This window comes from Chinchilla lanigera, unplaced genomic scaffold (genome assembly GCF_000276665.1).
Source record: "Chinchilla lanigera isolate Chin_1 unplaced genomic scaffold, ChiLan1.0 scaffold00017, whole genome shotgun sequence".
NCBI lineage: Eukaryota > Metazoa > Chordata > Mammalia > Rodentia > Chinchillidae > Chinchilla > Chinchilla lanigera.
Genome location: NW_004955418.1, coordinates 1176390 through 1199373, shown reverse-complemented (window position 1 = coordinate 1199373; position 22984 = coordinate 1176390). Strand labels below are relative to the sequence as shown.

Genomic DNA, 22984 nt, shown 5'->3' with positions numbered 1-22984 from the left:
CCAGCACTGAAGAGGCTGAGGCAGGAGGACTGCCATAAATTTAAGGCCAGCCTGGACTACAGAGTGAGACCTTGTCTCAAAACACACACATAAAGATGAGCATATAGGTATTTGGTAGCATACATGTGTATAAGAATGAGTGATTTTTTTTTTTTTATAGGAATTGAATGCTGTTTAGTCAGGACTTGTTATCAGTATAGTTTTTGCCAGGCATAGTGGTACATACCTATAATGCCAGCACTCCAGAGGCTGAGGCACAAGGATTGCAAGATCAAGGCCAGTCTCAAAAAACCTTAATAAATTAAAAGCATTTTACGCTTCTTCCAGAAGTATCAGACATTGTTTTCTCTTGTTTTTAGAGTGTCTCAGTTTCCTAACCCAAATCATTTTTCCCTCTGCTGACACCTTACCACAACGTTCTTTCCCTCCCTCCCTCCTTCCCTCCCTCCCTCTCTCTCCCTCCTTCTCTCCCTCTCTCCCTCTCTCTCTCTCTCTCTCTCTCTCTCTATATATATATATATATATATATATATATATATGAGAGAAAGGAGGCTATCTCCAAGGGCAGAAGTTCCCAGTAATATTTAATATTTAGTTGAAGATCTCTTAACTAAAATTTTCACCATCATACTATTGTCATTCGTGTTCAGTATTTGAGAAAATACATGTGGGTCCTAGAGACTAAATTCATATTACGTAAACAGCTATGTATTTTTATTACACTTACATCCTCTTTTTTTGTTACTGTTTTTTGATTTTGTGGCTTTTTGCAAGAAGGTCTCACTATGTAGTTCAGGCTGGCCTTGAACTTACTGGGATTATAAGTATGCATCACCATGCCCAGCTTTACGCTAGGTCCTCTTAAGGATAAGTTCATAAAATTAAGGGGCCAGAAGACACATAGAACAAGACCTTCTTCTGTCTTTCACCCAAGCCAAAAATAAAAAATAAAATTCTGGACTTTTAGTTTTGATTTCTTTGAATTAACTATGATAACTGTGAGGTAGTAGGCCCCAACAGGGTTTTTTTAACTGACAAGACTGAGAAGCTTACACTGGGCATGATGCCTTACACTTGTAACTGCAAGACTCGGGAGGCTGAGGCAGAAGGATTATTGCAAGTTTGAGGCCACCCTGGACTGTATAGTGGGCTCGACACCAGCCTGAACTACATAGTGAAACCCTGTCTCAGAAAAAAAAAAAAGAAAAATGAATAAGAAGTGTGCTTTCATATTAGGTATACTGTTTTCTTTGGCACAAGTCATCCTGTTGCTTGAATTTATGTATAAGTAACTCATAAATCTAAAACTTCATGCTTTAATTTTTTTTTTGTCATATTTTAATTTCAGTCTTTAAAAAAAATACTTTTAGGGCTGGGGATGTAGTTTCGTGGCATAAGCACCTTCCTGGCAAGTGCAAGGTCTTGAGTTTGATTCCTGGTTCCAAAAAAAGAAAAAAGAAAAACTTTTAGTCTACATCATGTTATCAGCTATTGAGTAGATTATTTAGTGACAGAAAAAACCCTGACCTACTATATTTGATACTGTTTTACCCAGGTAAAAAGGGATTCAATGCCTGAAATTCACCACCTGTCAGGAATATCCAAGCAGAGAGGAACTGAGCATAGACCCAGGAAAAAAGCAAATAATGTGCTCTGGAGGACAGATCCAGAGAAATACTTTGGGACTGAGGACCTAAGAGGTTATTAAAAGGGTGCTTGTATTTTCAATCTCGGGATTTATGAAATGGGTTTTAAAATAATTTGGTTTTAATCATTTCACTTGATGACTAAGTGAGGAGCATGCATATTTTATAAAACAAGGGATATCCAACAGGCATGATAGCACATGCCTGTACCTGTAACCCTAGCTAGGGAGAATGGGGCAGGTGGATCACAAGTTCAAGTCTAGTGTGGGCAATTTAACAAGTAAACAAGTAACAAGGGGGAGGGTTTGCTGGGGATGTGGTTCAGTGCTCCCTTGGTTCAGTACACAGTACCAAAGAAAAACAAAAATACTCAAATATAAGATAAATTTGAGCCGGGCGTGGTGGCGCATCCCTGTAATCCCAGCATTCAGGAGGCTGAGGCAGGAGGATCTTTGTGAGTTTGAGGCCGGCCTGGGCTACAAAGTGAGCTCAAGGCCAGCCTGAATTGCATAGTGAGACCCTGTCTCAAAAAGACAAAAAATAAATAAATAAATAAAATAAATTTGATAGTTTGGAGATTACATGTAAGAAATTGACTGCTTTCATTTACTGTTACCAGAAAACATTAGCTGGCTGTAGACTGTCCTCAACTAATTCTTAAACATTAAAATTACTGGTGGAAAAAAATAGAAGTTTCCAGTAACTTACTATATCATGTGTCTCTTGATACCCAACTATGATGCCTGATAATAATAAATAGATGCTAAGCACTGTAAGAATAACTGGATTAACTGTTGTTGTACTATTAAGGTTAAAAACGCCAACTAACGCCAACCATGAAAGATCCAAGTCGCAGCAGTACTAGCCCAAGCATCATCAATGAAGATGTGATTATTAATGGTCATTCTCACGAAGATGACAATCCATTTGCAGAGTACATGTGGATGGAAAATGAAGAGGAATTCAACAGACAAGTTAGTTTGGAATATAAATGTTTTTCATAGCCCATTACCATCTTCACTATGATTGTACTTGACCCTGAAATGTGTCTATCTGGTCCTTTATATGAAATACTGTGTGTGGCTACCACTGCTGTTTCATTTGGCTGCTGGTTACTACTAAGCTTAACTGCTCATTGAAATTGCCTATGGAGCTTGTTTCACTGTCCCACTCTGGAGATTCTGATTCAAGAGGACTAGGGTGGAGCCTGGGAAACTTCAAAAAGTTCCCACATGGTTCGGAGTAGTTCAGTTTGGAAACCACTGTATTACACCAGATCATTATTATAATGCAAGTAGAGGGAATTCTGGAATTGAAAGCAGATGGACATAGATACTGGGATGCAGAATGGTGCTTTTTCATCTGAGATCCTCAATTTGATCAGCCTGAAAAATCTGGTACCACTCACAGAGAACTATCATACATTGATAAATGTTATCCTTTTTTTCTGTATTTTTGACATCTTTTTCCATCTCCCTTCTCATTTCTCCCTTGCTTGTGGTTTTGGAAATCAATAGCCACCTTGTCTTCTCCATATCCAGTGGTGGACATTCTAGAGTAATTGTGGTGAACCTATGGCACATGGAAAGCTCTAAAAGATTCGCCATCACTGTTCTAGACTAAAACAATTCAATCTTATTTCAGTGAGAATCAGTTAGTATGTTTTGTTTTGTTTCAGTGCTGGGGATGGCACCCAGGGCCTCATGCATGCTAGGATCAGTTGGGGAGGGAGATTATTTTGATTACTCATGCTGCGACCCTGTTCCCAAGAGATTTTGTTTTAGAGTTTGTACAGTTTTAAGGTATCACAGGTAATTCTGATACACAGTCCTAAAGAAAGCACTCCTTTATTTTTTACTTCTTCCCCTGCCATCTTCAGTGGAAAAAATAATTCTGGTGATACAAAGTAAAGGCATAGAAAAACTCTATTCAGATCTCCCTGGGTCATTAGAGTAAGCTGGGGTTATTTGGTTTTGCGGGGTTTTTTGTTGTTTGTTTCTTGAGACAGGGTTTTGCTGTGTAGTCCTGGCTAGCCTTGAACTCATAGTGGTCCTCCGTTGTGCAGCCACCATGCCCAGCTAGAACATTTGTTTTTGTTTTTTTGGTTTTTTTGAGACAAGGTCTTGCTATGCAGTTCAGGCTGGGCCTTGAGCTCACTTTGTAGCTTAGGCTGGTCTCAAACTCACAACAGTCCTCCTTCCTCAGCCTCCCGAGTGCTGGGATTACAAGCATGGGCCACCATGCCCAACTAGAACATTTTTTATTTGTAAAATTTTTTTGGTGCTGGGGATTAAACCCAGAAAGGGTTCATGACCTCCAACATTTTGGTTTTAAATGGGTTATTTTCAGCCACCCCTAGTGATGTGTTACTAAGTATGCTATAAATTATCTTTTATTTATTGTAAATCTAGATAGAAGAGGAGTTGTGGGAAGAAGAATTTATTGAACGCTGTTTCCAAGAAATGCTGGAAGAGGAAGAAGAACATGAGTGGTTTATTCCAGCTCGAGATCTCCCACAAACTATGGACCAAATCCAAGACCAATTTAATGACCTTGTTATCAGTGATGGCTCTTCTCTGGAAGACCTAGTGGTAAAAAGTTATTTTTCTTTTTTTTTTTTTTTTTTTTTTTTGAGACAGTGTCTTGCTATGCAGTTCAGGCTGGCCTTGAGCTCACTATGTAGCCCAGGCTGGTCTCAAACTTGCAACGATCCTCCTGCCTCAGCCTCCCAAGTGCTGGGATTACAGGTGTGCGCCACCATGCCCGTCCCAAAAAGTTACTTTGCATCTTTTTAGACCCTAGCTGATCTTTCCCGTAAGTGGAAAAGTCAGCTACCATCTATTTAAGAAAGGTTCCACATCTCTTTCCCTTCCAAAATTATGCTGTTGTTTACAGTGGAAGCGGGAACCTCCAGTTGTAATGACGTGGCGTGACTTCTGGCAACACTGTGGAATCTTAGACCAGTAACAGACTTGCCTCTGCTTTTACCCATCATGTTGCCATAGAGTATTTGTCTTAAAAGAATTCAGAAATATACACAGTATTACCATATGACTTGTCTATATAAAAGTAGCTTGCTCTTTAATCTTAAAATATAGATTTTACCAAATCTAAATATTTGGTGAAAATTCACTCTTTGTTTTTTGAAACAAGTACTTGCTATATAGTTCAAGCTGGCCTTGAACTCATTATGTCATCAAGGCTGGTTTTGAACTTGTAGCATTCCTCTTGCCACAGCCTTCGAAGTGGTGGGGTTATAAATGTGTGCCACCGTGCTCAGCTTGTTTTGTTCTTATGGTACTGGGAATTGAACCCCAGAGTGCTCTACCATGAAGCTACCTCTCTAGCCCTTTTATTTCTTTCCCCACTCCTTTTTAATTTTGAGACAAGGTCTCACCAGGGTCCTTAGGCTCTCCTTGAACTTGGGACCCTTCTGCCTCAGCCTCTCAAGTAGCTGGAATTGTAGGCATGCACCACCATGCCTAGCCCAAAATTTACAAAATTTTATTTGAAAGGTAAAATTAGATCTTCTCCTGACCTGGGGTTTTTGTTGAGGTATCCATTTGGAACTGTGAAAAATAGGAAATTTCACAAGCTCATGGCAATAAAGGAACACAAAGAAACCTATATTTACATTTTTACTCTTGTCTCATCACTCATCATCATATATTTGCAGTCAAAAGTTTTTCAGGACCTATGATAACTAAACATTAGCACTGAAGTAGAACCCAATGAACCCTTAATTTCACTAAAATTAAAATAAAAGAATTTTTGCCAGAGTGTGATTGTGTTCACCTGTAATCCCACACTCTAGAAGCTGAGGCAGGAGGATCACAAGTTGGAGGCCACCTACATAGTTAGTTCAAGACCAGTTTGTGCTTCATAGTAAGATTAATCTCAAAAAAAAATTTTGGCTGGGCATAGTGATACACACCTATAATCCTACCTATTCCAGATGCGGAGGCAGAAAGATCATTCACATATATAATCATTGTGTCTACCAAATAGTTCTCTGGAATTTATCCACTAAACTCTGAAGTGTTTTGTTTTTTGCGTGTGGTCGGTTTTTTTGTTGTGCTTTGCAGTAATCTCCTGTTAACTGTGCATTAATTTCTTTTTTTTTTTTTAGGGTTTCTTTAGTTGTTTGTGTTTTTTTGGTGTTTTTGTTTGTTTGTTTGTTTGTTTTGTCTTTTTGAGACAGAGCCTCACTATTGCAGTTCAGGCTGGTCTTGAATTTACTTTGTAGCCCAGGCTGGCCTCAAACTCACAATGGTCCTCCTGCCTCAGCCTCCCAACTGCGAGTGCTGGGATTACAGGCATGTGCCACCACGTCCACCTTTTTTTTTTTTTTTTTTTTTTTTTTTTTAAACTAAACTTCCCTTTATTTGTTTGTTTGTTTGTTTGTACCGGCAATTGAACTTAGGACCTTGTGCTTGCCAGGCAGGTGCTGTGCCACTGAGCTATATCCGGGGCTGCATTAATTTCTTACGCTGTATATCTTAACTATCTATGAAGCATCACAAACAAAAATCAGTTCCTCAGCTACATTCTAGACTTGGAAAATCAGTCTTTTGAGCAGTTTAATTTTGTAAAAAGCACTGTGGAAGATTTATTATATAGCTGTCCTGCCTACCAGCCTTCTGGAAATCATTCTTCTAAAGGACTATATGGAAGACACTGAAATTTACCTTGGTATAGCCTTTGTGGCAGTAAATGACTTAACCCCGTTGAATAGATGCGTAATCTTAGAAGTCTGTTGCAGCATGCTTATGGCTACGTTAGTCACCTCGTGCCCTGATAAGTAAAGCCTCTTGCTAGGCTTAATGAACAGTTTAACTTTGTTTAGACAGGGTCTTTCTATGTAGCTCAGCTTCATAGAAAGAATTTGCGTCGATCGTTCTGCCTCAGCTTCCTGAGTGCTGGAATTATAGACTTGCACCTGGCTTGTGCAGTATGATTTTAATCTGAACCCAGTATAAATCCATAATTCATGAACTGGTTTGTTCTTTTTGTTCTATTTGAGATTGTTCTTACTCTTCTATAACTGCCAGAAGCGTGTGTATATAAGAATACTGCTTTTTTAACTATACACTTTTGACTTTTTTGTGTGTATGTGATACTGCAGGTTGAAGCCAGAGTTTCAAGTTTGCTGAGCAGACGCTTTTATCAATAAACTACTTCCCTATCCCTAAACTGTACACTTACAGTCAGACATACTTCCCCTGGGAGGAAGGAGACTACATCTTGTCCAAGGAAATTGTTGTGTTATGAAACTAAGATTAAGTTATTGCTCCATTGTGTTGGTTTTTTTGTTTTTTGGGGTGGTTTTTTTTTTGTGTGTGTGTGTGTCTTTTTGAGACAGGGTCTTACTATGCAGTTCAGGCTGGCCTTGAGCTCACTTTGTAGCCCAGGCTGGTCTTGAACTTGCTACAATCCTCCTGCCTCAGCCTCCCGAGTGCTGGGATTACAGGCGTGCACCACCATACCCGGCTAAATGTGTTGTTTAATATTATGTTTTTGTCCTCAAGTAAGTGATAGAGGGGACAAATTCCGTCTAAAACCCTACCAGCATGCCTGAATTTAGGCCTGGGAATCTGTCCTCCTTTTCTTTTTATCATTGCTCTCCAAAATGCAATTGAAGATTTCCAACTATTCTTCCTATACACTGACATGTCTGCACAGGAAAGTAAAGATTTAGAAACTTAGAATAATGTTGGTACAAGTCTCTACAGCTCCTAGAGACTTTGGCCACTTCTCCCATTCGTTCAAACTGTTGCAAAAATGGAGTGTCAGGGTGATTTATCGTGGCATACACAGGAAGGTACATGGGGCAGAGCTGGGATTTCAGACTTACATCTTCTGGCTCCCCATGTAGTTCTCTTTTCCTGTTACATACCATGCCTCCTGTTGGAATTAGAAGATAGCAGTTGTAGGAAAATAACTTCCATGTTTTCAGTGAGGATCATCCATCAGCAGTGCCCCATTTACTTTAGTACAATTTCAACACTTGTTTAACATGTTTGCGTGATATGAAAATGTTTTAAGAAAGTCAGGGATCACCAGGCATGGTAGCGCACACCTGTAATCCCAGCACTTGGGAGGCTGAGGCAGGAGGATCATTGCAAGTTCGTAGACCAGCTGGGGCTACAAAGTGAGCTCAAGGCCAGCCTGAACTGCATAGCAAGACCCTGTCTCAAAAAAGACCAAAAATAAAGGAAAGTCAGGAATCATCAGATTAACAGAATTCCTTATTCAGTGCTATTCCTTTAGTTTATGTGAAGGTGGTAGGTTTCTAGTTACACTTGAGACTTACTTTCAGTTCCTACTTTATCTTTAGAAAATTGATACAATTTTATGTAATGCAATATTAGCTTATATCAGGGTCCTCCTTTTCCTGCCTTGGTTTTGTGTGTTTTTTAATTTTTGTTTCTGTTTTTGTTTTGTCTTTTTGAGACAGGGTCTCACTATGCAATTCTGGCTGGTCTTGAACTCACTTTGTAGCCCAGGCTGGCCTCAAACTCAAAACGATCCTCCTGCTTCAGCCTCCTGAGTGCTGGGCTGCTGTAGGTTTTTTGGGGTGAAGTATAACCTTAAAATCTTGAGTTTTTGCTTTTGTTTTACATTTTTTAAGAGGGTATTTTTGGCCAGGTATATAGCTTGGTGGCACAGTGCCTGTCTGGCAATCACGAGGTCCTGAGTTCAAATTCAGATACAGAAAAAGGTATTTTTGCATGTGGATATAGGCTGAATGCTTCTGCGTATCTGGAGCCATTTGTAATGAACTTGATTTTTTCATGTATTTATTTTCCAGGTCAAGAGCAATCTGAATCCAAATGCAAAGGAGTTTGTTCCTGGGGTGAAGTACTAAAACATTTGAGTAGACGGGGCCCTCTTTTGGTGGATGTAGCACAATTTCCACACTGTGAAGGCAGTATTAGAATCTGACTTAATTGTAAAAGCTCTCTCGTCACTGTGTTACACTTATGCATTGCCAAAGTTTTTGTTAGTCTTGCATGCTTAATAAAAGTGCTGAGACTGTTATTAAGTAAAAAGCTGTCAAACATTTACTGAAAATAGAATTGGCCCCATGGCTTAATATAAAGACAGCGAGGAAAGAAGCACCAGTCAAGTTGTGATAAAGCACCAAATTAAACAAACTCTAAATCTTACAGCATTGTCATCTTTGAGGCTAAACTGGTCCCTTAGGATTAACTGACACTTGTTAATGTCAACACTTTGTAGAAATGAGTAAATTTAAATTATATTCCAGATTTCTCAAATATATTTGTCCTTAGCAATCCTTCTCCCTCAAGGATATTCCTCTGATGTGAGTTGGAGGCCAGCCTCATCTACATAGGGAGTTCAAGGCCAGTCTGACCTATAAATAGCAAGACCCTGTCTCAAAAAAAAACGAAGTTTTTCTGAAAAATGCCTGTTAATTTGAAATAATTCTGTGTCTTTGGTGACTGAGGTAACAAGGTAATGATAAAAAAGAGCTAGTCCTAGCTTTTCTGGTATGTTATCATGTTAAAAATTCTGAATTCTTCTAGTGATACATTTGAGGAATATGTGATTTGGGAATTGTGTCTTCTGAGGATTCACCTTATCACAGCCATACCTGTGTGAAGTCTAATTTGGGACAAACACCAGCCTGTAATCCAGTTGAACAGATTGTTACATGAGTTGAATGGTGCTTTTCCTTGCTTTGTTAACCATCATGACAGTAGTCTGCAGCACAACTTTTCTTTTTAACAAAGCTAGAACAGTTTTGGCTTCTTAAACTTCATATTTGGGTAGGTTAAGCTGCCATACGTGTTCAGTGTGAATAGTGTTTAAGTTGAAAATATTGTAAAAAAATTATATTTTTTCAAAAATATTTAAAAAAATAAAATAATAGTAGAACTGAGCTGCTGTGTGTTTATTGGTGCTAGACTACAGACTATCCAGTACTGGGGCTGGGGATTTAGCTCAGCAGCACAGTGCCTACCTGGCAAGCGTGAGGTCGTGAGTTCTATTCCCAGTACCGGGGGAAAAAAAAAAGACAGACTATCCAGTAGTGATATCTGCTCTAATGTACAGTACAATCCTGTGGGCAAACCATGCTGAGAAAGCAGGTTCATTGGAATCCATAGTAGCAAGTAAGTTGCTGTGCACATTATCTTTCCACAATACACTAGTGAAATAAACCCAACCACCCTGTGTGGGCTTTTTATTGCCTGAGACTGCAGGGTGAGGGCAATTGTAGATAGCCATGTTGGGAGACTGGAAAGGCTAGCCATACAGGTGTATCACCATACCTGGCCCTTTTCTACTTAGTTTTAAATAGCTACCTTTTGTTTTTTCCTATAATGGGAAGTGAGCTACATTGTCAGCCTTTTATTTAGACAGAGTCTTGCTGTGTAGTTCATGCTGGCCTTGAACTCACTGTGGTAGCCCAGGCTGGCTTTAACTTGAAGCAATCCTCCTGCCTCAGCCTCCTGAGTTGTGGGATTACAGGCCTGCACCACCACTCTTGCCCTTTGTACTAAATTTTAAACCCAGGGCCGCCTTAACACTGAGCGACCTCCTCAGCCCTTTTTTTTTTTATTTTGAGATAATTAAATTTCCTAAAGTAGGCTCAAACTTAAGATCCTCCTGTTTCATCTTCAAAGAGTGCTGGGAATAAAAAGAAAATCATGGTACCCACCACCATGTCTGGCAATAGGAGGGTGTTGATTTTTAGATAGTGTCTTGCTGTGCAAGCAGATTGGCCTCAGACTCATAATGATCTGCCTTAGCCTTTGAGTGCTGGGATTACAGGTGTGTGCCACCATGTCCGGCCTACAATAAGTGGTTGGGTTTTTATTTTGGGGCCATTTTTTGGTATTAGGTATTGAACTCAGGACCTTGTGCTTGCCAAGCAAGGCGCTGTGGCACTGAGCTATATCCCTGGCAATAAGTGGGTTTTTAAAAGAAGTCCTGGGGCCGGGGATATAGCTTAGCAGCATAAGCGCCTGCCTAGCAAGCACAAGGTCCTGAGTTCGATTCCCAGTACCAAAAAATAAGTAAAGAAAAAAAAAGAAGTCCTGAAATAGTCATGCTTGACTTATTTTTTTAAGCCATGATTCAGCCCTCAGTCTTCCCTCTGTTCTCTAATAGCTCTGGATCACAAGTGGCACATGCCAGGGATGGTTGAGCACATCTGTAATCCTAGCACTCTGCAGGCTGAGGCAGGTGGATTGCCAACAGTTAGAGGCCAGTCTGGACCACATAGTGAAACCCTGTCTCAAAATAAAAAGAACGGGCACAGCCAGATGCCAAATATGAGACAGGATTTTTCCCTCTGAGCTCAGGGGCAAATGAGTTCATTTCCACATACTCCTGAATAATTGCAGTGCGTGTAATTGCCACCAATTAGGCACCATAATCTAATGATCAAGTGTAAAGATTCTAGCCAGACTTAAATGTGATTCTCGTGATCATGCACAAGTCAGTAAAACTTTTTTTTTTTGTATCAGGAATTGAACTCAGGACCTTGTGCTTGCCAGGCCAGTGCTTGTGCTGCTGAGCCATATTCCCGGCCAGTAAAACTTTATGTGCCTTCGTCTGCACATACCTAAAATGTGATGAGGACATTTTAAAAAGTGTTGTATTTCAGAGTGTTTTGTTTATTTTGCAGTATAGGGCTTCACACATGCTAGGCAATTCACTGAGTGACCATCCCATACAGCATTTTAGATTTCAAAGTAGAGGTGCTTAACCAGAGGGTCTTACACAAATATTCTAGAATCTGACAAAGATTTGTAAATTCTTCAGTAAGTGATATTCAATTTACAATAAGAATTATCTACCTCCAGATGGTGATTATTACTATACATGAAACACTTAAGGCAGTCCTCACACACAGAATGTCCTGTTTAAGTGATTGGTGTTCTTGTTATTAAAAAAAAAGTCTAGGGCTGGGGTGTAAGCTTAGTGGTGCAGCAGCATGTGCTTCACATGTATGAGGCCCCAAGTTTGGCCCCCAACATCAAAGAGGAAAAAAACTTGGGCCTGATGGTGCATGTGTAATCCCAGCTACCCAGCTGAGGCAGGAAGATCACAAGTTCAAGCCCAGATGTGGTCTGAAAAGTTCTTAAATTTAAAGGACTGGAGGTGTGGTTCCACAGTCTCTTGGTTCAATCTCCAGTGCTTTAAAAAAAAACCAGAAAGGCTCATCTCTTAGGACTTTCGGTACACCCGGAGGCACGTGCACAGTGAAAGCACTGAAGTGTTGGGAGCACTCTGTGTTCCGCATTCCTGGCGGACACGTAAAGGTTCACCATCACCTGCACATCAGAAGCAAGCGTCTCACCCGGGCTTGTGTGATGTAGCTTTAGGGTTACCAAAGTCAGCCTACTTCAGGGAACTTCCTGAAATAAGCATATAGGAGAAGGTTTTTCCATTTTGCTGTGTCAGGATTTGTTGGCCTTTTCCATGTCAAATGTCAGGTATTTGTTCAGCATACTGGAATGTCGGTGACTAGCTGGTGAACTCTAGTTGGCCCAGATTGTGCCCAGGTATCTGGGAAAATCAATATTTCACAAGTTGTAACTACCGAGTGGCCAATACAAATTGGGAAAGTTCCTGTAATTGTAAAATGGCTAAGGAATTCCACCTAGAATCCATACATTGACTTTGCCCAGTCCACCTTCCGTTAAGGACACCCAAAGAGGTCACAGAAGTGGATACAGTAGTTGGGAGGGGGCATTGTTGAGACAATGTTTTGATTATTCAGCCATCCCACAAACACCATCAGCACATCCTACCTTCTGGAAGGAACTTTTCAGACCTTGGTACACACAGACGCAGCTTCTGTATTTTCTGGAGTGTCTTCTAGAACTGGCAGCTGGTTTTTTGACCTCAGAGAGAATCCTTTGAAGACTGGGCAGATGGGGATGTAGTTCAGAAAGGCAATCTTTTTCACTGTGTCCATCGCAATGGGGAAGTCGTAACTCTTCAGGCTGGCAGACATCTCACTGTTGGCATGGGCCCCAGCTTTCCATTGCATCAGACCTCGTTCCTCAGGGCTCCCTGGAAGAGGACAGTGGGGTCATTTACCAAAGCCAGCAAGTCCTCCTACCTCCCTTCCTATAAGTTTGTCGTAGGGCAGACTTTGGTAACAAAATTTTTTTCACTGGTGCTAGAGGTTGAACCCAGGACCTCACAAATCCTAGGCATGTGCTCTACCACTGAACTGCACCCATATACTTGAAATGTCTGAGCTGAGTGTGGTGGTGCGAGCTTGTAATCCCAGGATTCTGAGAAGCTGAGGCAGGAGAATTGCAAATGTTACTTAAGCCTAGACAACTTGACAAAACTCTGGCTCAAAAAATAAAAAAGGCTGGAAATTAGCTCAGTGTAAGGCCTACATTCAACCTTGCGGGCAGTGGCTTTTCTGCACATTAAGAGCTAGAGAGCTGTGCTGGTCCATGGTTAAGGACTGGGTTCTGTGCCAGCCAGGCCTGGGTTTGAATGCAGGTTGTCTGGCCTTGGGCAAGTAACTTGACCACTCTGAGCTTTGTGTCCTTCCTCAAAGCAGATTAAAGGGCTACTGAAGATCACATGGCATAACAGATGACTGCTGAAGTTCAGTTCTCTTGGAGGTTAGTGACAGGAAGGACTCAGCCAGGTAGTTCGAGGCGATGAGGCCCATTCAGAGGCCCTTTATCTACCAAGATTTTCTAAGCATTGAAGCCGCCGTTTAACTCAGAACCACAAGCTGGACTGTTCCAGCCCCAGCCTGGCTCTCTAAAAGAGGAGGGTGTCATAGCTGAGTTGCTACCCATCCAGAGGACAGCTACTGCCAAGGTGCTATCATCCAGTCAGACATGGTGGCACACATCTGTAATCCCAGTCCTCTGAGAGGCTGAGACAGGAGGATCAAAATTTTAAGCCCAATTTGGGAAACTTAGTGACTTGATGAGACCCTGATGTAGGACTCAAAGGCCCTGGGTTCAATCCTCAGTTCCTCCACAAGCAACATACAACTTTGGCATGGTGGCATACGCCTGTAATCCCAGAACTCGGAGGCTGAGGCAGGAGGATCCCACTGAGTTTAGGCCAGCATGAGCTACATAGCGAGTTTGAAGCTAGCCTGGACTACATGGCAAGACCCTGTCTTAAAAACAAAAAACAACATCATCTGATTCTGGCCTAGAATCTTATGAGATGCCTTGAGCTTTGTTGTGCAGCCCACATCTGAACACAACCCCTGACTGCTTTTCTCTGCCAGCCTCAACCCTCAGAGCTTCCGAGGCAGGCAGGAGCTGTGATTTTGTTCCAACTGGTAAGCAGCTGGTCATAGAGGACCACCACCCTACCCCCTGTCCATATGCTGATGCAGTCATTAGCTCATCATGAACCTCTCCCAGCCTGCAGCCTAGAACCCTCTAGCAGAGGCAGTGCGGTACTGTGGCTGGCACATAGCCAGGGACTGTGTCAGAAATTAAGATTTGTGCTGTCCAATTCTGAGACTGACTTTGTGGTCATAATTTTTGTTTATTTGGTTTGGAATTGGTTTGGTTTGGTTTGGTTTGGTTTTTCTGGGTCTCTGCATGTATCCCAGGCTGGCTGCGAACTCGGAGTGAGCCTCCTGACTCGGCCTCCTGAGTGCTAGAATTACAGGTTTTCACTATATGGTCATAGTTTTTAAGGGCAAAATGAGATGTTTGGTGCCATGTCTGACTCATGTGCTTATTAGAGTGCCTGATGACATTGTTTTTTATAGATTTACTGGGCACACTTGTATTTGGTATACCACAAACTATCCTGCACAATCACTACAAAACACTCCACTCCCAAAGGTACGTGTTGGGATTCTTCTATTAGCCAGCACGGTAGTCTGCTAACATACTTGGAGTGGATTTTACCAACAAACTGAGGAGTTTATATCTAACTACTCCATGAAAGCAAGATATCCCTCAACCCAGTGGCTATCAAGAAATGGTAAGGAAAGGGAGCCAGGCATGACAGTGCACACCTGTAATCCTAGCTGAGCCAGGAGGATCACAGGTTCAAGGCCAGCCTAGACAACTTAGCAAGACCCTGTCTCAAAAAGGGCTAAGGATGTAGCTCAGAGGTAGACCACTTAAGGCCCTGGACAGACACACACACACACACGCACACACACACACACACACACACACACACACACACACACACACACAGAGGAAAGGAGACTTTCTTTCATAAGACCCAGAAATAACTCCTGGCCTCACCCACTCCAAGACCTACAAGGTATGTCTGTGCCTCTTTCTCTCTAACCATGAGGCACTCCAGCAGCCCATCTGCTCCTACTGCTCCTTCAGGACCTGCCTGGCCTCAGACCTGGCCACATCCCCAGCTCAGTGGCCATCTGGTGGACTGCATATGAGTCAAATCTCATTCTGTACTTCCCTTGCAAGGCTGACCCATACCTGGCACTGTGTTGTCCAATATGAAAGCAAGGCATCCGCCCACAAACATCTCTGTGGTCAGCAGCACAGTCAGAATCTGGTCCACTTCAGGAGCTCCTGTAGAACAGGCCAAAGGCCAATGGGTGTTGTGGCACACTCTAGTGAGCAGAACTCCGGGACATCCCACGTGCAAACTACCGACTTCCTTTTTTTTACACTACTGACTTCCTTGAGCAGTCATGGCCAGGAAACTGCACAAAGCCCTGACTTTCAAGTTTACCTCTGTCCCTCCCATCTTTGGTTCAAATCCCAGTTCTGCCAGCTGCTAGTCGTTGACTTGGGACAAATCATTTAATCAAGCTGAGTGGAAATGATAGTATCAGTCTCATGGAACTTTTTTGAAAATTACATAGCATATGTAAATAAATGCTCAATACTGTCCACAGAAAGTGTTTTAGTAAAGGACAGCTGTTAATGAGCCTCTCTGATACTGACGTCCAGAGCTGGGAAGGATTTGTGGCTCTACCTGTATGAAGCTTTGGAGGGAATGGGCTGTGCTCAGAGCTTTTGTTTTTGCAGCGCTAGGGGTCCAACCGCACCACGGGCTTTGTGAATGCTCAGCAAGCGCTCTACCACTGAGCGACCCGCCCCCACCCCAACCTCTGGGGAACAAGCAGCAAGCACCTGTGTTGATGGCGCCGGGGTTGGAGTCCAGGTAATTAGGCAGCATGAGCCCGAAGAACATGGAAAAGCCCAGCACAAAAAGGTTGCGGGAGGAGTTCATGTCCACAAACTGCAGGTTGGACAGCCCCACGGCCGTGATCATCCCTGCGGGGGCAAGAAAACAGACGCCTCGGGGCTGAGGGAGGGGCGACCTGACTCTTGCAGCGCACCCAGGCCAGCGCCCGGCACTCACCGAAGAGGGTGCAGAACATGCCCCCCAGAATGGGGTCGGGGAGCGAGGCGAACAGGGCAGTGAATTTGCCGACGGCGCCCAGGACCAGCATGATACCCGCACCGTACTGCACCACGCGGCGGCTGCCCACCTGCCAGGAAGCCAGGAGCAGGGGTAGAACCGGGGACTCGACGGCGGGGCAAGTGTTAGCGCCGGGCCTGAGTGGGCGGGGCTTTAGTTAGGGGCGGGGCCTCACACGGGGCGGAGCTAGACCGGGTAGGGTCCAGCCTGGGGTCCTGCCGGGGGTGGATTGGAACCCGGACAGAATTTTGTGCTGCCCTGCCTCGTGGCGGCACCTTGGTAATTCCTAGGACACCAATATTGGGACTCGACGAGGTGGACCCGTTGCCTGTGCCCAACAGTCCCGCGATAATGCAGCAGATGCCTTCGGTGAAGATGCCCCTGTAATGAAAGGGGGAGACGCTTAGTCCAGCCCCTTTGCCGGCTGTGTCCTCCCATTCCCCTGTCACACTTCCTGCCCACCGGGGCTGTAAGGGCCGGGCCGTCACTGCGGGTGGGAAGTACTCCCCACTCCAGGCCACAAGGAGGTCTGGAAGCTCAGCCCTGGTACAGATGCTGGTCCCAGGGGCTGGGGATATATAGCTCAGTGGCTTAAGCGCTTGCCTGGCAAGCACAAGGTCGTGAGTTCGATCCCCAGTACCGCAAAAAAAAAAATAAATTAAATAAATAAAAATAAATACATAAATACATAAATAAAACAGATGCCGGTCCCAGTACCCTGGGCAATTGGACTTTAATGTCCTCGTCTGTCCAGTGGAGATACAGTGGAGCTGTCTCGTGGCTACTGGATTGCCTGAGAGAAGGCAAAGGAAGAGCTGGGAACATGGAAGGTGTCAGTGACTGTGGTTTCCCTGTGACTGTACCTCCTCAGCTATGCCCTTGTTCCGTCACCAAGGAAAACGAGGTCTGGAGGTGTGAGTGACTTGCTCGCCCACGGCTGCACCTCTTGGCACTCAAGCTATCTCTATATTTGCTTCCATGTGGCCCCTCCAGAGTGTCAGCAGTTGAGGTGGGCAGGTGAGCGTACCTGTTGATAGCGTGGACTGGAGGGGGCGGTGCACCAGCCAGCCGGGCACAAGCATAGTAATCACCAATGGACTCAATGATACCTGCCAGTGTGGCACTGAACATTCCCAGGACAGCAGCCACGGTCACTGTGGGCAAGCCCCACTGACCTGGAGGGGGAGGCAAGAGGGTGGCTACAGCGAGGAGGCCTGGAGGATTGGGAATGGACAGGGCAGTTCTTGAGAGGGAGAGGAGCTGGTGGTGGGGAGGCCTCAAGCTGGGGTAGGGGCCATGCAATTATGAGAACTTATTTGGGGTATTCAGAGGCATGGAGCTGGGGTGAAGCTTCTGTCTGAGAGAACACTACTCTTCTTGGCACTATAAATCTGTGGCAAACCTGGGTACAGGGACGCTGGCACACACCTATAATCCCAGCACTCTGAGAGGCTGAAACAGGAGGATTACAATTTTCAGCCCAGCTTGAGCAATTTAGCGATTTAGTGAAACTATCTCAAAATAAAAAAGGGCTGGGACATAGCTCAGTACAAAGACCTTAGGTTCTATCTCCAGCTGGGGGGCTGGGAGCAGAGCTGTGGTTAGCCCTATTTCTGTCATCAGATGAATCAGGGTCGCCAGGCATCTCACAAGTGTCTCAGTCGGGGCCAGAGGGCCCAAGCAGGGGTGCTTACAGGGATAGGGGATGCGGATCCAGGGCGAAATGGTCATGATGTCCCCACGGGCGTCAGTTCGTGCCTGGAAGCCATAAGCTGCCGGATCCACAGGCAGTACATCTGTCAGTGTCAGCACATAGCAGAGTAGCCACACAGTCATGATGGCTAGCACGATCTGAAGTGGGGTAGTGGAGGGGTAGCTGCAGGCATTGCCGGTCTCCAGCAGGCTAACCACTCCCACCTCAACCCGGCCTCGGCCCAGCCTTAGCCCCTGCCACACTCAGTTCCAGCCCCAGTACCTGCCCCAGCTCTGGCGAGGGCCGCATCTCTGCTCCGGCCCCCATGCTATCTCTGTCTCCCCCCCCCCTCGCCCCAAGCATAGGTCTGAGCCCTCACCTAGGCCCTGCCCTAGTCCCAGGCCCAGCCACCTGTCACCTCCTCACAGGAAACATCTTGAAGATCTGGATGCGGAAGAGAGTGAGGCCCTTGCCCCAGCGGTAGCCAGGCAGCGGGAGGGCGACACTGCGCAGGTACTGGGAGAAGAGGACGATCAGGAGAATGGAGCTGGGGGCAGAGGCACAAGGAGGAGGTGGCTGGTAGTCCAGGCTGGGGACGGAAGCCAGGACTAAAGGGACAGGACATGGAGGGGTGGAGAGGCGGAGGCGGGGCTGGGAAGGAATCAGGCCTGGTGCTGCTCACCAGGCTGAGATGCCCCAGTGGGAGCCAGCTCGGTCACCAGCAGCTTGGAAGACGGAGAGGCCAATGAGGGAGACAGTGGGGGTGACCGTGAGAGGCCCAATGTAGCTGAGGAGGGCCCCAGGCAGCCCCGTCAGCCCAATCACCACCTCCACTAGGCTGGACACCATGATTGCACCCTGGATCTAGAAGGGCAAAGCCAGCTGTAAGTCACTATATGAAGACCATGACCTGGCCACTGGCAGTTCTCCAACTGCCTCAAGTCCCCCCAACTCAATAGGGGCCTTTATTCCCATCTAGTTCCCCCCTTGGCCCCTGGCCCTTCAACTCACCTCTCTCATCCGTGGGTGCCAGATATGAGAGGTGTTCAGAGGCAGGCTCCAGTTACCATAGATCTCCTCTGGGGCACGGAGACAGGGAGGGAGAGAAAATGCTGCAGTGAATCCACCCTGCTGTCTGTGTTCAGGACATTGGCCCAAACCTGCAGGCTGGGGGGCCTCCCTTCTCCTCCAGCCCAGAGACCCCAGTTGGGCGCACCTTCTGGTGGGCATTTCCACTTCTCCAGGGACAGGATGGCTTTGGCTGGAACCAGAAATGCAAAGGCACTGGCCTGGAACAGGGGCAGCCTAGAGGAGAGGTGTGGGGTGGCAGGGGTGGGGTGAATGGAAGAAGATTAGAGACAGGGCAGACAGAGGCACATGGGTGGGGCAGCAGAGGGAGGTCACTGAGGCTGGGGTGGGACAGACCCAAAGCAAGAGACAAATGCCTCCTCTAGTGCCGAACCTGCCCATTCCTTCCTGCAGGGGGCAGCTCCCACCCGATGTCCAGGGCCCAGGGGAACAAAGAGCAGGGCTCTGTTCCGACTCCCAAACTCTGCTCATGCCCTTGGCATCCCCCACTGCACATCAAACTACCATCCTGTTCCCTCTGACCCAGTCAGACCCTAGAAGCTGTCAAGCCATCAGGGCAGGGAAAAGAGGTGCGCTATGCACACAGCATATCCCTTAAAAGGGGGAAAGCGGGCCTGATGTGGTGGCGCACACCTGTAATCCCAGCACTCGGGAGGCTGAGACAGGAGGATTGTTGTGAATTCCAGGCCAGCCTGGGCTACAAAGTGAGTTCAAGGCCAGCCTGAACTGCACAGCATTACCCTGTCTCAAAATCACATACACACACACACACACACACACACACACACACACACACGGAGGGAAGCGGGGCGTGGTGGTATAATCTCAGCACTCCGGGAGGCTGAGAAAGGGGATCTCAAGTTCAAACCCAGCCTGGGTAATTCAGAGGTTTACTGACATAGTAAGACTGTCTCTACATTTTTTTAAAAAAAAATTTTTTTTGTTTGTTTGTTTTTTGTCTTTTTTTTTTTTTTTTTTTTTTTGAGACAGTCTCACTATGAAGTTCATAGTGGCTGGACTACCAGCCACCTCCTCCTTGTGCCTCTGCCCCCAGCTCCATTCTCCTGATCGTCCTCTTCTCCCAGTACCTGCGCAGTGTCGCCCTCCCACTGCCTGGCTACCGCTGGGGCAAGGGCCTCACTCTCTTCCGCATCCAATCTCACTATGAAGCTCAAGTGGCCTTGAGCTCACTTTGTAGCCCAGGCTGGTCTCAAACTTGCAACGATCCTCCTGCCTCAGCCTCCCGAGTGCTGGGATTACAGGTGTGCGCCACCACGCCTGGCTTAAAAAACAATTTTTTGAGACAAGTTCTCACTATGTATTCCAGCTGGCCTTGAACTCATTATGTAGCCCAGGCTGGCCTCAAACTCACAGTGATCCTCCTGCCTCAGCCTCCCGAGTGCTAGTATTACAAGTGTGCACCACTATGCCTAACTTCAAAATTAAAAATTAAAAAAGGGTAGAGGTGGTGGCTGGGGTTGTAGCTCAGTAGAAAGGCCCTAGATTTAATCCCCAGTACCAAAAAGAGAGAGAAAGAGAAAGACAGAGAGAGAGACAGAGAGAGCCCAGCTAGGACACGTTCTCTCAAGCATCCAAACTCATGCTTGAGGAGCACCAAGTAGGCCCCCTACACTGAGTGGCCCAGGGTCAGCATCCAGCTCCCAGTGCTAACACTGGCCTGGGGATAGGAGCCGCAGCAAGGCGCAGACCATGGGTTGGGTGTTTTTGCCTTTGTGTACTAGGGATTGAGCCCAGAGCCTTTGTGCTGACCTACATTCCCAGCCCTTTTTATGTATTATTTTTTTAGAGTCTCATTAAGTCTCTAAATTGTCCAGACTGAGCTCCAACATTTTTAAAATTCATTTTATTGGTACACTTTTGATATACATAATGATCACATCCCTCAGAGGGAATCTGTATCTGGATATTATGTACCTTGATTCTTTTTCTTCTCCCCATTCCTCTCGCCTCCCTTCAACCCCTTTTCCTGCCTTATTTATAAAAGCTTTGTTTCCATCTTTCCTTCTATTCTCTTTTTTCCTTTTCTCTTTCTCTCTTCCTTCCTCCCCTTCCTTTGTTCCCCTTCCCATTTGAACATTTTCTTCCTACTTGCCAATATCTAGCATCCATTTTGGTCCTTTTTTGTTTTGTTTTTTTGTGTTTTTTTTGTTTTTTTTCCCGTACCGGGAATCAAACTCATGACCTTGTGCTTGCTAGGCAGGCGCTGTGCCGCTGAGCTAAATCCCCAGCCCCCCATTTTGGTCCTTCTTTATGCTTTTGGTTTCTCATACAAGAGAAATAATGTGATATTTAAACATATGGGTCAGTTTATTTCAATTAAAAATATGGTCTCTAGGTACATCCACTTACCTAAAGATGTCTCAAGTTAATCCTTCTTTATGGCAGAGTACTACTCCATTGTCTATAAATACCACATTTTCTGGTGCATTTTTCTTTTCTTTCTTTCTTTCTTTCTTTTTTTTTTTTTTAATTTTGGTACTGGGAATTGAACTCAGGACCTTGCCCTTGCCAGGCAAGCACTTGTGCGGCTAAGCTATATCCCTGGCCCACCACATTTTCTTTATCCCATGGGCTCTAACTTGTGATTCTCCTGCCTCAGCCTCCCAGAATGTTGGGATTATAAGTGTGGGCCACCATAACCAGCTTAGTTTGTTGTGGTTTTTTTTTTCACCATAAAAGCCCCCTGAGCAAGAGGTTCCTTCTATACTTTTAAAAAAAGAATAGAAGGAAAGATGGAAACAAAGTTTTTATAAATTGTTCTTGCCATTGCTGTGGGAATTACGGTGTACGTGTGCATGCGTGTGCACACACATTCTCGAGAGTAGGGGAGGGATGGCTCACCGAATGCCCAATGTGGTCTGGATGAGAGTGGTGACACCCACACATGTGAAGATGGTGCCAATGAGCTGACTGACCATGTACTGGTCACGTCCCACACACAGCGCCTCGGCCAGGAGGAAGGGCACCGCGATGGTCCCGCTGAAGCAGGTCAGGTAGTGCTGCGGCAGGAGAGAAGAGGGTCTGAGGCAGGGCCCCAGGCTAACAGGGAGACAGAAGCACCGACCCGCATGCCTGCCTCCGTGGGCCTGCACTGGCCCACCCTGAAGCGCGCCAGCCACAGGCCACTCCCCGTGGGAATTCCCAGAGAGCCACTGCTCACCGCCCCGGACAGTAATGTCCCCAAGTTACCCTGGGCCTCCTCCCTGTGCCCCTTGCAGTCCTCTCTCCGGCCCCCTGCCCTCTTCCCCACCCTGCTGGGCTGTGCAGACCGAAGGCTTCTCTTCCCCTGGCCCGAGATAACTGTGCCAGGCGGCGAAGGGCTGGCCTCCTGGGGCGTGCCCGGGGCGGAGCGCTGGGGCTGGCCCACCTGGAAGCCCAGCAGGACGCACAGGTACCAGGGAGGCACGTCCTCGATCTTGTACAACATGTCATATTTGGGCTCTGAGGGCAGGGGCGTCTTCGGATTCCTGGCGGAGGCCCCTGCGGAGCGCTGGGACTCCTGGGGGAGCAGAGAAGCAACGCGCCTTGGAGTCCCGGCACAGGCATCACTGCCCTGGAATCAGTCAGGGGGCTGAGTGGCACCGCAGAGGGAGGTCCAAGCCGGGGGCTTCCACTTCCCCCGCTGTCCATCCGCCTAGTTGTCACCCGGCCGTCGCTCGGCTGGGGGGCAGCCCCTCCTCCCATTTCACTTGCATCCTGCCGGCTAAGAACGCCTAGAGCCCTCCGCCCGGGCCTGGGAATGGGGCCTGGGTTGAGGGGCCAAGAGGGCGCCAGACTGCAGAAACGCCCACTCTGTCCCACCGGCTGCCCTCTAGAGGTCCTTGGGTGGCTGGGCCCCTACTCCCCAAGCTCAAGTCAGCCATCTCAAAGCTAAAGTCTCCTTCCCCTCCACTTCTGCCCCACTTCCCGTTGGCCTGGTTCACCTTGGGACTGTTGCATGTAACCAATTCATGAGGACCCGTCTCTGCCCCCAGAGAGGCTGGGTCTCTTCAACCCTCACCTCCCCACCCCTCCAGTCCCCCGGCACCTGTGTGCGGTCCTCCGAGTCCTTCTGAGCCCTCATCTTTGGGGCACAAGTCTGAGAAGCTCCTGAGGAGAAGGGAGGATGACTTTACAAAGGCCAAGGAGGACTTTACTCCACACA

General features: G+C 46.1%; 2 protein-coding genes across 6 annotated transcripts in view; one reads left to right on the top strand and one right to left on the bottom strand.

Annotated features, from left to right (window-relative positions):
• Positions 1 to 9552, top strand: part of Paip2 (poly(A) binding protein interacting protein 2) — an 18738-nt gene extending 9186 nt beyond the window's left edge. The window contains exons 2-4 of the mRNA XM_005382081.2: positions 2457 to 2620; positions 4058 to 4237; positions 8458 to 9552. Of these exons, the coding sequence (XP_005382138.1) occupies positions 2483 to 2620; positions 4058 to 4237; positions 8458 to 8514 (375 nt within the window). The 5' untranslated portion in view covers positions 2457 to 2482 and the 3' untranslated portion in view covers positions 8515 to 9552. The remainder of the gene's footprint in view (positions 1 to 2456; positions 2621 to 4057; positions 4238 to 8457) is intronic.
• On the bottom strand, positions 7104 to 22984 carry Slc23a1 (solute carrier family 23 (ascorbic acid transporter), member 1). Of its 5 annotated transcripts, none has more exons than XM_013512911.1 (15): positions 22868 to 22984; positions 22208 to 22393; positions 21682 to 21839; positions 18947 to 19035; positions 18742 to 18809; positions 18413 to 18594; positions 18157 to 18277; positions 17732 to 17888; positions 17065 to 17212; positions 16313 to 16418; positions 15978 to 16107; positions 15746 to 15889; positions 15083 to 15178; positions 12434 to 12698; positions 7104 to 7550 (listed from the first exon to the last, which is right to left on the bottom strand). In XM_013512911.1, exons 1-14 carry the CDS (start codon positions 22901 to 22903, stop codon positions 12451 to 12453), a joined length of 1869 nt encoding a protein of 622 aa, XP_013368365.1. In that variant the 5' UTR covers positions 22904 to 22984; the 3' UTR covers positions 7104 to 7550; positions 12434 to 12450. The 5 variants fall into 5 exon arrangements, with proteins under 5 accessions (XP_013368365.1, XP_005382132.1, XP_005382133.1 ...); XM_005382075.2 differs by lacking the exon at positions 7104 to 7550 and adding an exon at positions 11271 to 12188; XM_005382076.2 differs by lacking the exon at positions 7104 to 7550 and adding an exon at positions 11271 to 12037.